Genomic DNA, 15,876 nt, shown 5'->3' with positions numbered 1-15,876 from the left:
GGTGACATCCCGTGCCCTTTTTGTCGCTCATACGTATGATTGATTAGGCTAAAAAGAAAAAGGGAAATTGACAAAGAGAAGTTAGCTCCTTTGAATAATACTGTTTCTGTCATATTTTTCATATCATACCTACTATTCATTAGTTAAACAAATTCTTTCTTCTTTATTTATTTTCATTAGTATTTTTAATATTTTTAAATTTAATTTTTTGTCTTTAATAAAACTTTTAATGTAATTTTCTAAATATACAACTTTTATATACTAATATTAAATTTAACATTATAAAATATTTAATTAAAATAACTTCAGTTAAATCTCGTTAATTGAACCAGAGACATAATATAGGACGAGGCAGAGATAGTATAAGATATTGACAATTTGAATCCTTGAAAATGAGATAAGAAATCTCATCACTGATTCTCATGTATTTCTCAAGTACAGTATATAATTAATTAATAATCATTTGTTCATCAAAAGCCAAGTACGATGCGTACCTTAATAAATTTAGGGTGCGTTTGGTCGCACGAAAATGAGTTATTTTTTGAAAAATATTTTCCGTTTTAGTGTTTGGTTGTATTCCAAAAAGTTGTTTTAGTGTGTTTGGTTCATTTTCTAAAAAAATGAATATAATTATTTTTAATTTGAAATATTTAAAATATACAATGATGGTGGTGGTGACGGCGGTGGCGGGTGATTGGCTTGGTCCAAAAAAAAAAAAAAAAAAAAAAAAAGGAAAGTCATTTTCAGGAAAATCTCTTTTATTTTTCATTGACCACACCCCTATTTTTCATTGACTTCCATTTCCCCCCTCTAGTCAAATATTTTTCATTTGCAGAAATCATTTTTCGAATTTACAAACGCACCCTTAATAGGAGTGAATAAATTCTTGTTAGTGGTTATTAATCAAAAGTGTGCATGTCAAATGTTCGTCGTGGTCGAGGTAGAGAACTAGTATCATGAAGGAAAATAGTGGCAATCCCCATGATTGAATTTACACAACTACTTATTATCGTTTCCGATCCTAGCAAATATCTGCTCATCCTACTTATACGGATTCAATGTGCTCCAACTGAAGGGGGAACGAATCAATAACATTGTTTAAGATCCGAGGGAAGCTAGATCCAATCTAGGGCTAAGGATATACACCAAAGGTAGCAATGTGTGCAAATACCAACGTGTCTAAACCAACATTCGAAACTATACCTAGGAACTCGTAAGCAGTCTTGGAGAGGTTTATTTAGACATGGGCCTCTTGATTTCCCTTGAACTCCTCCCAAATCTTGGAGTGACTCTCCTATGAGATCGTACAGATCAGTATTCGTGAGATGGATCACGATAAGATGAAAATGTAATATTTATATCAAAAAATGTAATACTAATAATGAATAAAGTATTTAATTTGTTACTTATAAAGGAAAGTGTAATATTTTTGAAGAAAAAAGAGTTAATACCTAATTTAGTTATTGACAATAGTAGTTTTTCTCGATTTAGTTCTAATCGTCTTTTAGGCATAATGAACAAGTGCACCCCACAATTATTCCTCATCTTACAATTTAAGCACCTTGAGTATAATACCTATAAAATACACCCAAAAAGGCACAAATACACACAATTAACCCCCTTAAAACACCCCACAATCAAATGCATTTTGTCACTTACTCTTTCACGAGACCAAATTACCCCCATGAACACACAACACTCTATTGTGTACCTTCTACCACTCGGTGATCAAGCTCAATCATCATCAAAAAAAATACCTCAACATTCGTATACCCTCGACTAGCATATAAGATCACTTTTCCAGGAGCCCTCTTTAGGTATTTCTCAACCTGAACGGCTGCATTCCAATGAATCTGAGTAGGAGCCTCCCTGAATTAACTTACCACACTTACCGAGAAAGTAATATATGACCGGGTAATAGTGAGAGAGTTTAGCTTTCCCACTAACCTCCTATACATTTCGGGATCATCAAGTAGCTCCCCTACACCAGCAATGAGCTTGATACTTTGATCCATGGGTGTCTCACAAAGCTTTAACTCTTGCAACCCAGTATCTTTTAAAAGATCCAACACATACTTCCTATACGAGAGAATTATACCTTTCTTAGAGCGGCAACTGCAATACCCAAGAAGTACTTCAAGATTCCCAAATCCTTTGTATGAAACTTCCCTTTGAGAAAAGACTTGGAAGATCCAACACATACTTCCTCTACGATAGAATTATACCTTTCTTAGAGCGGGCAACTCCAATACCTAGAAAGTACTTCATGATTCCCAAATCCTTTGTATGAAAGTTCTCTTTGAGAAAAGACTTGAGAGCTTCAATTTTTCCTACATCACTACATGTGATCACTATGTCATCAACATACACTACTAAAATCAACAATGACACTACTAAACCTCTCAAACCACGCTCTTAGAGACTGTTTCAAGCCATATAAAGACTTTTCCAGTCTACACACTTTCACATACTCCCCCTGAGCAACAAATCCAAGTGGTTGCTCCATATAAACTTCCGCAGACAATTCACCATGCAAAAAGGCATTCTTAACATCCAGCTGATACAACGGCCAATGATTAACTACAGCTAAAGAAATAAATATACGAACAGATGTTAACCTGGGTACAAGAGAAAAAGTCTATGTGTAGTATACTCCATATGTTTGAGCATGCCCCTAGGCTACCAATCGCGCCTTCAACCTAGCCATTGAACCATCCGGATTTGTTTTCACAACAAAAGCCACTTGCACCCAATAGTAGACTTACCAGCTGGGAGAGGAACTAACTCCCAAGTCTGATTGTCCTCTAGAGCAGTCATTTCCTCTTTCATAGTAGTCCTCCAACCATCATGAGACAAAGCCTGATGCAAAGTCTTAGGACAAGAGATAGAAACGAATAGATAGGATGACAACAACTACGTTTACCTTTCCTTAGGGAAATCGGAAGATCCAGATCATTTGACGAAGATTTTGGAAAGGGGGGAGTATCCACCTATGTAACTAACGACACAATCGTTTCCCTTGGCCGCCTAGAATAAACTTGTGTAACCGGAGGTGTAGCTCTCGAAACAGACCCAGTAGTAGACTTAAGAATAGTAACGGTGTATGTAAGGAAATCGTCTTATAACATTGGAGTAGAGACATTGTTAGAAGCATTTTCTTGAAAACAAGGTATCTTTAAAGAAAGTAACATCAGCTGAAACTAGGGGTGGGCATGGGTTAGGTTCGGGTTCGACCCGACAATAACTTTAGGTACCCAAAATTTGTGGGTGTGAAATTTTTATACTCGAAGCCCGAACCGACATATAGATACATTATTTCGGGTTCGGGTAATTCGGATTGGGTTAGGTTCTGGTTTGGGTAGCTAAACCCAAAATTTTAAGACTTATTTTAAAATCTAAACATTTTGACTAAAATTTTGAATTAAAATAAAAAGCAATAAAATAATATTAACAAATTACAACTCAAAAGTTTCTAATATTACAAGAATTTACTAATATAATATTTACAAGCACATTAATAATTAATAAGACAATAATAACAAAATGAGGCATAGGGCGCAAATTATGTTGTGGACTCGTGTCCACAATGCATTGTGGACACGAGTCCAAAACAACGTCGTTTTAAGGGAAAACGCGGTCTTCCAGTTTTTTTTTTTTAAAAAAAGATGATTTTTCTCGCCGTTAACAGCGTTATTCGTTTGTGGCATTATGAATGTACAGTTATGGAATTATGAATGTACAGTTATGGAATTATGAATGTAAGTTATGGAATTATGAACACAGAGCTCTGACATTATAAACTTACAATTATGAACATATAGTGATAAAATTATGAACATAGAGTTCTAAAATTGTGAACATAGAGTTTCGAAAATTATGAATTTACAGTTATTGAATTATGAATGTACAGTTACGGAATTATGAATGTACAGTTACGGAATTATGAATGTACAGTTATGCAATTATGAATGTACAGTTATGCAATTATGAACACAGAGCTCTAACATTATGAACTTACAATTATGAACATATAGTGATAAAATTATGAACATATACTCCTATAACAAAGTGGTCTGAATTTAGGAAAAAAAAAAAAAAAAAAAAAAAAAAAAAAAGTGGAAGAGAACGGTGCCGTGTCCAGCATGCATGCTGGACACGGGTCCATAGCATAACGGTTGGGCATAGGGGGCATTGATCTATTGAAATGCTTTAGTGCTTGAAGCCCATACAACTTGAATAGTTCATCCACAAGTTATAGTTCCATCTTCAAATTTCAATTTTTCTTAAGAAAACACAATAAATTACTATCAAAATTTATGAGAAGAGTTATAAATATTTACCATAGCTAATAGCTCATAGCTCAATATAGAGGATTTACAAAGTATAAACAATAATGAAAAATTGTTTCATACGATCACATAGGAGACAGTAATAAACATTAATGCATCATTCTCATTAGCTTCGATATGATGCATGTTCCCTTTTACAATATGATTGAGTTTTCCTTTCTTCTTATTAAATAATTCTGCAATCATCCTAACAAGGTCACTCCTCACAATGCAACATATACATCCATTGTTAAGCACTTAAGCATCATAATGTGATTAATGTCCTAAACTACAACAATTTTTTGCAGCAACCGAAGTCCAAAGAACCATGCATATCTACTTCACCATATTGCAATATATACAATTTAGTATAAACTTAGAACCTCTTAGTATTTTCGAGATAGAGGTTTTATAGGTTTTAAAAGAGTTAATACCCAAAATAGTCCCTCAACTATGTCGTAATTACCAATTTGATCCTCGACTATTATTCTTACCCAATTAAGTCCTCAACTATACAATTTTTACCGAATTTAGTCCTTTTGTCAATTTGACTGTTTGTTGACTGTCAAAAGTGGAAATAAAGTTGTAATTTTACAAGTTTTCTCCTTCCTCCTCATTTAGCAGCGCCAAACTATGTAGCAATAAGCTCCAGTTGGGTTCTAAACCTGTCAGTATCGAAGTAGTGGTTATGCATCGGATAGCCCATAAATTTGATTTCGAACGATTTTTTGACGATTGAAATCTGATCGGAGTGTATTGCTGCATGGTTTGGCGCTACTAAATGAAGAGGAAGGAGAAATCTTGTAAAATTATAATTTTATCCCGACTTTTAACAGTCAACAAACAGTCAAATTAATACAGAGGACTAAATTGGGTAAAAATTGTATAGTTGAGGCCTAAATTGGGTAAGAATTGTATAGTTGAGGACTTAATTGAGTAAAAGTTACATAGTTGAGGACCAAATTGGTAATTATGACATAGTCGATGGACCATTTTGGGTATTAACTCGTTTTAAAATATAAACTTTAAGAAGTTAGACAAATAAAAACAAGAAAAAGTTGAACAAGATCTGACCATTTCATTATCAATTCAGTAGAGCATTCTAGAATACCCAATCAACCAAATACAATACTCAACCATATTCTCAATAATTGCAATGCATTTTCAGTTTTCAGGTTCCATTATTAGCAGATGGTTTAGCAAAGTGTATGCAAATGACAATTGAACACACAATTAGTGCAATAATTATTAAGACACTTTTGATTGTTCCATCAACAAAGCCCAGCTTATTTTTTGAAAGCAATGCCATCATCATCCTCTTGCCAAGGGATGATAGTTTGGTTCATCCAACACAGAAGAAACCAGGAGGAAGGAAGGATTTTCATTCGAATGTAGGAAGAAGGGACCTCCTAAATCAAAAATGTGTTAAAACATTTCTTTTCCTCTCGAAAACTTGTACATCAAAATATTCACTCTAACATAGATAAACCATGCAGTCAAGGCAGATTTCAGAATTCTATTAAAGGCACAACATCTATTGTTGCGTGTGTCGGCCAAAATTCATGAAATCGCATCACAATTTCACTACGCTAATCACTATCAACAGGCAATACATGGCTTGCAATGGCCTAAATAGAATCACTTTACAAATAGAGCAGCTAGCCCTCGGCCACCACAACTCTCCAGAGAACTAAGTTTTTGAGTTGCCATACACAGCTGCCTTTCCTATGACCAAAACTTAGAATAGCTGAAAAAAAAAAAAAAACATAAGCAGTAAAAGCTAAACTAGATTGACTTCTCACTTATGTAGCAACTTCATCAACTTCGGAATGGAAAACAAAGCTTGGAAACGTCGTAGTTATGTCCCTGCATCACAGTAACTCTCTTCAAATGTAAATTCAGGTGGTTGAATCTTGTGCATCTATAAATCAATGTTGCGATGAGATACCTTAAATATGGAAGCGTCATTATCTTCAGCAACGAAGGGTTTTTGTTCACAAAAGAATGCCATTCGCATTTATCAATCTTTCCGTCCTGGTTCGTATCTGCCTCTAAAAATGTCTGTCCACAGAAATAAATAACACATTATGCCCTATAACTTGTCACATCCAAGTACAAAAATCAAGTTCAATTCCTCATTGAAGTTCAGAGAATTCCATAGCCTAGGTAAATATACTAATTGTTTTTCCATTTTCTTAACCTATGTCCTCTATCAATAAAGCCAAAAGTCAGTAATAAGGAATACACATAAACACACGAGTCAAATAATTCAATTGAAATGAAAAGGCCAGAAAAGTATTGTATAAGAGGAATTGAGTTCATTTATCATCATTAACTTACCTTATCCAGTATTATCTCAATGGTCTCATCAGCCAACTTCATTTCAGACTCGCACAGAAGTGCTATCAACATTTGTTTAACCTGCAAAAATTATAGATAATACAAAGGATTTAGATATACATTGCATCAAAAGCAACATAATTAACTAAAGATGACCTCATATTTTGGTCTTGCATTGCCATTTACAGTGACAAACTTTTCTTATATGTAGAAGAAAACAGACCAAGAATGAAATAAGTCAGAAACAAGGCCAGAAAATTGTCATAGTGGGATCATCCAACAATATATACTCCATCTATCAGGAATTAGAAAGATTAAATCACATCATGAGGCATAACTCACCAAGCATGCTGAGCTGGTGCATAAATTTTCATTGCATTTGTAACAAATGTTCACTAGAACTATATATTAATTACTCCAAATCTTTGAATCAAATATTCATTACCTTTATTAAATAATTTTTTTAATGACTCGTAGATCTTGACCGCACCCCTGTATGATTCTTGAAAACTTTCAGTGAGTCATTTTTGGGGAAAGATCACGGATTGAACCTATCCGCAGAACATGATTTTTATTTTTTTTTCACAAACCAACCGGTATATAATTTGATGAACATATTACAAACATGGGTTTGGCCAAAGAAAAAAAAGTAGCTGGGAAGCAATAGAACTACTAACTAAATGGGCACAAATCATTAGGCAGGGTAAGTAGTACATGACTACACACATCAGTGCACAATGAAGAAATATCATAATGTCCTTGCAGATGCTTTGTAGCATAGCATGAGGAAAAAAACAAGCATAAAAGAATCAAATACCTCTTGGCGCTCAATGAACCCTGTGCCATCCAAATCATAAAGCCTATATGAAACTGCAATAACACAGCCAAAGTCCAATTTATTTTATGTACTCAATTTTATCATAGAAATGAGAAAATAAAGTATGCTTTGTACAGATTTATATTAGCATTTCTATTCACTCACAGTTGATCTTATCCTCTAGTGGGGCATTGGGGTGGAAAACATTAAGCCCTCTAACAAAATCACCAAAATCAATGACTCCCTTTCGCTTCACATCAAAGAGTTCAAAAATCTGCAAGCAGAACCATTTTACTATGCATAAGAATGGAAACTAATATTACACAAATACAAACTCTAAACAATTACTTGAATGAGTTGTATGATACTGAAGTTCTTTCTATGGACCTTAAAATACTTCACTATCCATTATAAAATTAATTTATTGTTAGAAAAACCATTCTCTTAAAGCATAGTGTACCATACCCGATTAGCAAAAAGGTTCTCTTTCTTTCTGTTCTTGAATAAAGCCAACTGAAACTCTTCCTGCATACACACATGGTTTTCCAACATGAACTTAGAATAATATGCAATGCATTAGCCCAATGGGGGTTAAGATAGACAACTTCAACTTGTCAAAGACCACATATACGTCATGTAGCATGCTGAAGTCTAGTAAAACTAACAATCTTCTGCAAAAAATTTCAACTCACATAAATAAATAACAAATAACAAATTAAAAAGAGAGAGAGAAAGGCCATAAACTCAAAAAACAGCTAACAGGATAAGTTATCAAAGATTTCCTTGAAACATTAGAGACACACTATTTCTGTTTAATTATATGTGCTTTACAATAATATCATTATCAAATATGTCAATTAACAACTCACCTATCCAACTCCAATTAAAAATAAAGAATAAAAATAAAAAGAAAGTATAAGAAATGCAAACTTAGTAACAGCCGTGCCAAGTGATACTATGGGAAGTCAACAACAAAACTAATCCGACAAGTGAAAAATATCCATATAAATCCTGCTGCATCTAAACCACAAGTCCACAATAATACAGGACTTAACAAGCAAGAACCTAACAGGTTATCCATATTATCAGGTAATCCCAACTCAAACAGTACACCGCAACCACATACCTTGTTTATCAGCCCATCATCAATCACTGAACTGCTGATACTCTTGAACAGCTCAAATAATGCTTCCACTTCACTAACACTAACTGCAGAAAGAAAGTGTGGCAAACACGTTGATTAAATGAATAGAAAAAAAAAATCTGGAAGAAAAAATAAATGTGAATATTATTGTTAATGAACAGTAATGTCCTTGCATATAGGTTCATAAATATTAACTGATAATCACCAGTTAAGCCTGAAGCTTCAACCAACAATAGACATCTTGACTCTTCAAAACTAATAATGCTATGTGCTCAAAAACATCTCAAAGTCCATACAAAGCACAAGAGGTGTGTGGCTCAGATACAGTAAATAAAAATGAGGAAGACAAACTAGATTGTGGAACAACACTTAGATCAGCTAAGGACCAAGGTCGAAAGATGGAGATTATTACTGAGCTTAAGAAGAAAGAGATCAGCACCATTGAGACCCTCACAGAGCCACAGGTGTGTACCATGCACAATTGCAACACAAAGCTAGCAAGGGACTTTGTGATACATCACAGAAAACTGACTCTCCTAGATGTGTCTAACTCTAACAGCAAATTTTCACCTATACCTCCAATTACTTGATCCACAACTCCAAACAAGCAAACCCAATACGGACAGCATAACTGTTACAATAAAAGAAAACTTTCCCAGTTCTTCAACCCAAGCAGTAATACATTTGATCAATATCCAGAGGATTCATTAATAAATAACTCAATCTAGCCTCTCAAACATGAAATTGGCCTAAATATTGCACCACCTGTGCTTGATCCATTTAACTTCAAAAAAATTTACACAAACTTTGAACAGAGCTATATTAGACCACCTTTCATATAGCTAATCAGCTAAAGGAATGGAAAATGATATATGAAAAAAAAAAAAAAAAAAAAAAAAAAAAAAAAAAAAAACCTTACACGCTGTTTCAGAAGCAAGAACTACAGGGTTTTCGTGTCCAGGAAACTGCTTTCTTACTTTAGACTGAAAACAACCCATCTACCGGAGTTGTGATGGAAGGAACCAAACGCTGGAGATTCGCCTAGTGCCTAGGCTTCTTCACTACAATATATCATCAAAACCATCTTAACCTTGCAAATTACAAAAGTGCAGTATTCACAAAACCAAGTATGAAACAATTAGTTATTCATGTATTAAATTACATCTTCAAAATAAAAATAAAAAGAAAAATAAAAATAAGAAAAGTCAACAACTATAGATTCCCCCTAAATCGTTATGATTATATATTAAATCTAGAAGAAATCACATGTATTATGCAGGAGTAAATGCCATATTATTGCGATCCCGTCCAAAGTATTATTTATTTTTCAATTCTTTCGCCAAATCCACCCTCATGCCCATCCCGCCCCCACTCCCAAACCAAAAGTAGAAAAATAAATAAAGAAACAGGAAGAAAAAGAGAAAAATGTTCAGAATACGAGAACAATTCATTGATGACATAAGTAAAAGCTGAACGCTCTAAAAATAGGTCAAAAAATGACGCAAAAGATAATACTATTTTAATTTCTCTTTCGCCTCTTTCCGATGGAAATGAATCAGCGGAATGCGCAAATCAATAAATTTTCTAGAACACGTTATTTGACGTGCAGAAAAATACTACGAATCTGACAAGGAAAAACCTTCCAATTTTTGTTTTCCAAATTTTGGGAAATTCGCCGGTTTAGGATACACGTCCGTGAAGTTGAAAACCTTCCCCCACCTCCTCCCAACCCAACGACCTAATTAATGAATATTCAAATAGGAGGACATACAAAGAACACCGGAAACTCGAAACGTACCGATGAGCGAAAGTCGCCGGAAAGTTTTGCAGGACGCGCAGAGAGAATAGAGATTGGGAAAAATAGAGAGAGAGAGAGAGTGATGTTCAGAGGGGTTTATGGAGGCCTTGAGAGCCGGTGACATTTAAATGCGCGAGTACGTTGGTAATTTAGTCTTTTTAGCTAGGGATTCATATGTCCATTAATCGATGGCTGGGATTTGCTGCCCAACGGCCTTTGAATCTTCTCCATCCAAACCGGGAGACCAAGTTGGAAACGCTGGAGACGGACCATTTTGAAATTTGGTTAAATACCAAACTCAGCTGGAATTTTATTTTTTATTTGAGTAAGGGTCAAATATTTTACTCTGGTATTTATGCTATTTCTCATTTTGTGATACTTTTGCACTAATTTTATAATTAAATCAGTGTACACTTTCAAATATTAGAATTGTTTATAATTTCATTTTGAATTTTATTATTATCTAAATATATACTAAAAAATTTTACCCTTGCATCATAGGGTAATTGTGTAATTATTTGTTCGAATTCAAGCAAGGATAACATCAGAAAACATAATAAATATTATAACATTTTCATTCCGTGCAACGCAAGGGTGAAAATACTAGTTTATAATAATGTGATAGTGGGTGAAAGTTATACTTTCTCAACCTACTGAAACACAAAGAACCAATAATGCCTCTACTGAGGCTCAAACTCATAATCTTTCAAATGAAAGTCCAACCCGAGTACCATTAGACCACATAGTCCTAATGTTTATAATAATGTTAAGTACATCAACAACTAGTCTATAATATTTTCGTGAACTCTAAATAGCATTAAAAAATCAATTAAGAGTCCGTTTGGACATCTAAAAACAATTTTTTTTTAATTATTTCTAAAAAATAACTCATTCTTCGAAAAATATTTTAATTTTTTGGTGTTGGCATGAATGTCAGAAAACTATCATTATCTGTTTGACTAAAAGTTAAGAAATTATATTTTTTTATGTTTGGCTCATTTTCTTGAAAATGAACATATTATTTGTTATAATAATAATAATAATAATAATAATAATAATAATAATAATAATAATAATAATAATAATAATAATAATTGATGTAGTAAATACAGGTTTCTACTACTTTATACGGTGCTAAGGACGGTTCCGACTACGGCCCCTTCACTTAATTTACCTGTGGATTTAAGTCATCGAGCTCGGATAACGTGATAGTGGGTCAAAGGTTCCTGAGTTAAAGGTTAGAGTGTCTAAAATGTCAAAAGTCCCCCTTATCCGCATTTAATGCGGTATATATTGGGGGAAGAATGGACAAGTACCGGTCTCTCAGCATGCGTGGCACGTGGATCGCATGCATAGGGTAAGGTTGGGGCCCAAGCTAGCTCATCCAAATGTCCTAAGATTCCTGATTCTTTTAGGTGTGCTGCCACCAAGTTTGGCTTAGAGAACTAGGCCTTTGGCTCTAAGTCTTATAGGTCAGATGCTCGATCCCGACTTGATGCGATCGGGGCAGACCGATTGCCACTGCTCTTCACTCTGCCGATCAGACTGCACTCAGTCTAGATTCAGGTCGGGTAGGCGAGCAGTTCAAGTCGGTGATGGTCGGATCGGGCGGATCGGGCTCTACTCAAGTACTGGACTCGATACCAACCAAGTGTAGACTACAGTTCAGTAAGGGATAATCCCTAATAATAATAATAATAATAATAATAATAATAATAATAATAATAATAATAATAATATGTGGTGGTGTGGTGGTAATGGTGATGTTGGTGGCGGTGGTGACGGTGGTGGTGGTGGTGGTGGTGGTAGCGGTGGTGGTGGTGGTGTGGTAATGGTGTTTGTAGGGGTGGTGTGTATAGGTGGCAGTATCAATGATGGTATTGGTGGCGGTTGCGATGGTGGTGGTGTCATGATGGTGGTGTGGTGGTGATGTTATGGTGTGTTGGTGGTGGTGGTGATTGTGTTGGTTTGGTTGGTGTGGTAATGGTAATAATAATAATCTGAAAACTAACTAAAAAAAAAAAAAAAGAGGGAAGAGAGATGAAAAATAAAGAATCAGAAAAATGTCTTTCGACTAAAACCCTAGAAAGACATTGGGTTTAGAAAGTATGTATGAATAGATACTACAATGTAATTGAATTAGTAGTATTCTAAAAAACAAAAAACACTAGAAAGACATTTTCCATCAAATGGAGTCTTTTTTGTTGACCATAATAAATATTTTCCTTTGACTTCATTTTCCTTGAGTACCTAAAAAAATTCGAAAAAAAGACTCCCGAAAATTATTTTTCGAGACCCTAAATCACTCTACATTTCAACCTCTGGATTATTATTAAGAAAATCTCATTTTAATTTTCTCAATTGCAATTGTTGATTTGTTGAATGCTCTTCATATCAACCTCCTTAAACCTTTATTCCATTTCAAAAGAAGTTCATGAAAGATATTACTCTAATGTCAAAAAAACACATGTGTCAATCTTATAATAAAATCCACAAATCCATTCACCATATCCGCCTAGTGAGACGAAGGGTCTGTCTCAAGCCACCCCCTTCTTTCGTCTCCACCAGATACGAAGACCGGATCTTCGTCAAAAGAGGAGGGGGGCGGGAAGGGGTGGCCGGTGGCCACCCTGACGTTTTTTTTTTTTTTTTTTTTTTTAAATTTTAATTTTTAAAGTTTATTACTAAAAATTATTTGAAATGACACCTCACCATCCATGTAAGCAAGCAACCTGATGAAATGGGTACGATGTTAACCGTCTATCAGGTGAAATTGCATACATTTGAGGTGTTCAGTGACTTAATTGCACTTTTTTTTTTTTTTTTCATTCAGTGACCTAATTGCATTTTCATGTTATGTACTTATGTTCATTGGTCAATTTGGACCTTATTCCATAATTTTTTTTTAAAGAGTTTGATTCAGTATTATAGTAATTTTTTATGTATCAATTTATACATTTATCAACATTCTAAAGTATAAACAAATAATTATATCAACTCCTAAATAATTGATAGACAAGATTGACTCCATTAAGAATTAATCTCCTAACCTATGTCATCAAAAGCTAACTTAACATGGAGATTGAGTTCTTAACCTCGTATTAGACGGTTTAACGTTTTTAATGGTTCATTTAATCCTCCGCAAAAAGAGTGCTACAAGCTAAGTGTTTTAACACTTGTTAAGAAACATTAAAGGCAGTTATTAACGATCATTAAATTAGATTTTTCTGCCTATTATATTATATTATTAATTAATTAATTGGTCTTTTTGAATTGATAAATTTTACTACGCGTTATTCACACGTAAAAATAATATGAATGTTTAATACTTCTTAATTGATTCAATCATTCAAAGTTTTTGTAACGGTATGCACTAATTGGTGTAATGTTCCTTATTTAATATTTCTCTAATTTGTGTATATATAAAGAGAAAGCATTAATTTGCGGTGTGGTTGAGTGAAAAATGACTCATCAATCCTTAACCAAAGGTCCTTGACTTTGGATATGGAACAACCTTAATTTCCAGGCTAACTGTTCCACCCAAAAGAGATGCCTACAATTCAACGAAAGAATTAGTCATTGTGTTTGATGGTGGAAACCTTGGGTACACTCAAAAAAAAAAAAAAAACATTAATATGCTTTAAGCTTTTTTCATTCAAATTGTTTGTATCTTGCATTTTAAGGGTTGAATTTTCAATTTTCTTGTATACATACACTATTTGATTTACGAAAAAGTTTACATCTATTACTCAAAAGTGTGTATGGAATGAAGCCTTCCTTGTGACTAGACCCTCCACAATGCTCCAACTAGACTACCCATAGCTAACAAATTCAAACCAAGCAGCTCTCATAGAGTGTCGAACTTAAAACATTATTGTTAACAAACCAATTATTCGACCAACTTTGATAAATACATCCTTACCTAATTAATGCTCCAATTAAGTTTTCTAATCTTTTATTTAAGTTAGTATAGTTCAAATTAAAGAGGCCAAATATCATGATATAAACTAAACCAGGAAAAAAAAAATGTATATGATATGCAAGTTTTAGGCTTTGAGAATTTTCTACCAAATATTGTATATTGATCAAAATATAACTAACTCTTTATAAGCCATTTAACTTATAAACAAGTAATGAATATAAAATAATTGTCACATTATACTTACTTTAAAAAATTGATTTAAATAGTGTACGTTTTCTATATTTTATTAGTATTGCAGAATTTTTTGTTTGGTGGAATCTGAATTCTATATTTCTAATAATCAAATCAATCCAACATTTTGTTCTAAAGTGTAGGTATAGAGACCGCAGAGAGTGGTGTTGAGCCAAAAAGTAAGGGCATCATAGGAGATGTCCAAATAATGCATGCATGGTTAATTGTATATATTAAGTAGTTATTTATTTTTGTGGTGTCTATATTTTGATGGGATTGGATCTGTCATCTTTTTCTTTTCTTAATCCGATCCAATCCATACATTAAATAAATAAATAAATACGTGAGTGTGACAATATATATATATATATATATATATATATATATATATATATATATATATTGTCACACTCACATGAGAATTGATACTCGATCAAAAGAAAACTAAAAACTTAATCTAATCTTCGATTTTGAAAGATCAACGACTCTAAAGTTAGGGAAAAAAAATTGGTGGTAGTTTAGTAATTATTACAAATTTTGAGTACACTTTTACATATAATTGAGTGACAAGTGCATGTTGTAGCTTTACATGCATGGTACACTTTTCTTTTTTTTTTTTTTTTTTGAAAACTGCATTGTACACTTTTAGATTCACATTTTGAGTACACTTCTATATATTAACGGATGCACGTGTTATGCAGTGCATGTGTGCACCTGAGCGTCAATTTTTATGTGTGTATGCGCGCGTACGTGTGTGTCTATGTGCATGTACGTGCGTGTTTTGATGTTGGTTATATATTTGAAATTTTTATATTATTTAAAGTAGTGCGATATGAATCTAGTAGTTTAAGGTACGTAATTGGTAAACGAATTGTTAATACAATTATAAAGTCAAAAATTAAACTCAAGAAAATGTGTCTTATAGTCCAATTGAATAAATGAACATGCTTCCTAAAAGAAAACTTGTTTCTGAATTTTCATTTTTAAAAACAAAATAAAGTGAGGATGCCCTAAAAGAGAACAATATTCAATTTTGCTCAACTCATACACAATTTGAGACCACTAAATCTTTCACTTTTTTTTTTAGCTAATTTTGACTTATTTGGCCACTATTAATTGTTTGATTTAGTTCAAAAATTAATATAAGTGTTTGGTTAATTAACGTTTTGTAACTTCAAAATGCTAAAATTTAAAAAGCTACTCAAAACAACTTTTTCAATTAACTTTTTTTAGAAAAGAAATTATACCAAACAGCTAACCGCTAACAACTAATTTACCAAACTCCTTTCTACAATT

General features: G+C 33.4%; 1 protein-coding gene across 4 annotated transcripts; it reads right to left on the bottom strand.

The window, feature by feature from the left end:
- Positions 1-5,740: 5,740 nt before the first annotated feature.
- Positions 5,741-10,547, bottom strand: LOC109185401 (calcineurin B-like protein 1). Of its 4 annotated transcripts, XM_019335417.1 has the most exons (9): positions 10,428-10,540; positions 9,549-9,719; positions 8,612-8,694; positions 7,951-8,010; positions 7,651-7,759; positions 7,486-7,538; positions 6,669-6,749; positions 6,277-6,389; positions 5,741-6,194 (listed from the first exon to the last, which is right to left on the bottom strand). In XM_019335417.1, exons 2-9 carry the CDS (start codon positions 9,625-9,627, stop codon positions 6,131-6,133), a joined length of 642 nt encoding a protein of 213 aa, XP_019190962.1. In that variant the 5' UTR covers positions 9,628-9,719; positions 10,428-10,540; the 3' UTR covers positions 5,741-6,130. The 4 variants fall into 4 exon arrangements, with proteins under 4 accessions (XP_019190962.1, XP_019190960.1, XP_019190959.1 ...); XM_019335415.1 differs by having other exon boundaries at positions 5,741-6,389; positions 9,549-9,690; positions 10,428-10,547; XM_019335414.1 differs by having other exon boundaries at positions 5,741-6,389; positions 10,428-10,541.
- Positions 10,548-15,876: the final 5,329 nt, after the last annotated feature.

The sequence above is a fragment of the Ipomoea nil genome, unplaced genomic scaffold (assembly GCF_001879475.1).
Source record: "Ipomoea nil cultivar Tokyo-kokei standard unplaced genomic scaffold, Asagao_1.1 scaffold1317, whole genome shotgun sequence".
Classification (NCBI taxonomy): domain Eukaryota; kingdom Viridiplantae; phylum Streptophyta; class Magnoliopsida; order Solanales; family Convolvulaceae; genus Ipomoea; species Ipomoea nil.
Note: the sequence above shows the minus strand (reverse complement) of the source record. Positions and strands in the feature narration are given on the sequence as shown.

Excerpts from the sequence above, each read along its gene's own strand:
- LOC109185401 (XM_019335415.1), bottom strand. The coding sequence starts at position 9,627 with ATGGGTTGTTTTCAGTCTAAAGTAAGAAAGCAGTTTCCTGGACACGAA. Across the intron at positions 6,750-7,485 it reads GGTTCATTGAGCGCCAAGAG|GTTAAACAAATGTTGATAGC; the intron begins GTATTTGATTCT and ends TAATTTTTGCAG. Across the intron at positions 6,390-6,668 it reads TTGAGATAATACTGGATAAG|ACATTTTTAGAGGCAGATAC; the intron begins GTAAGTTAATGA and ends TTCTGTGGACAG.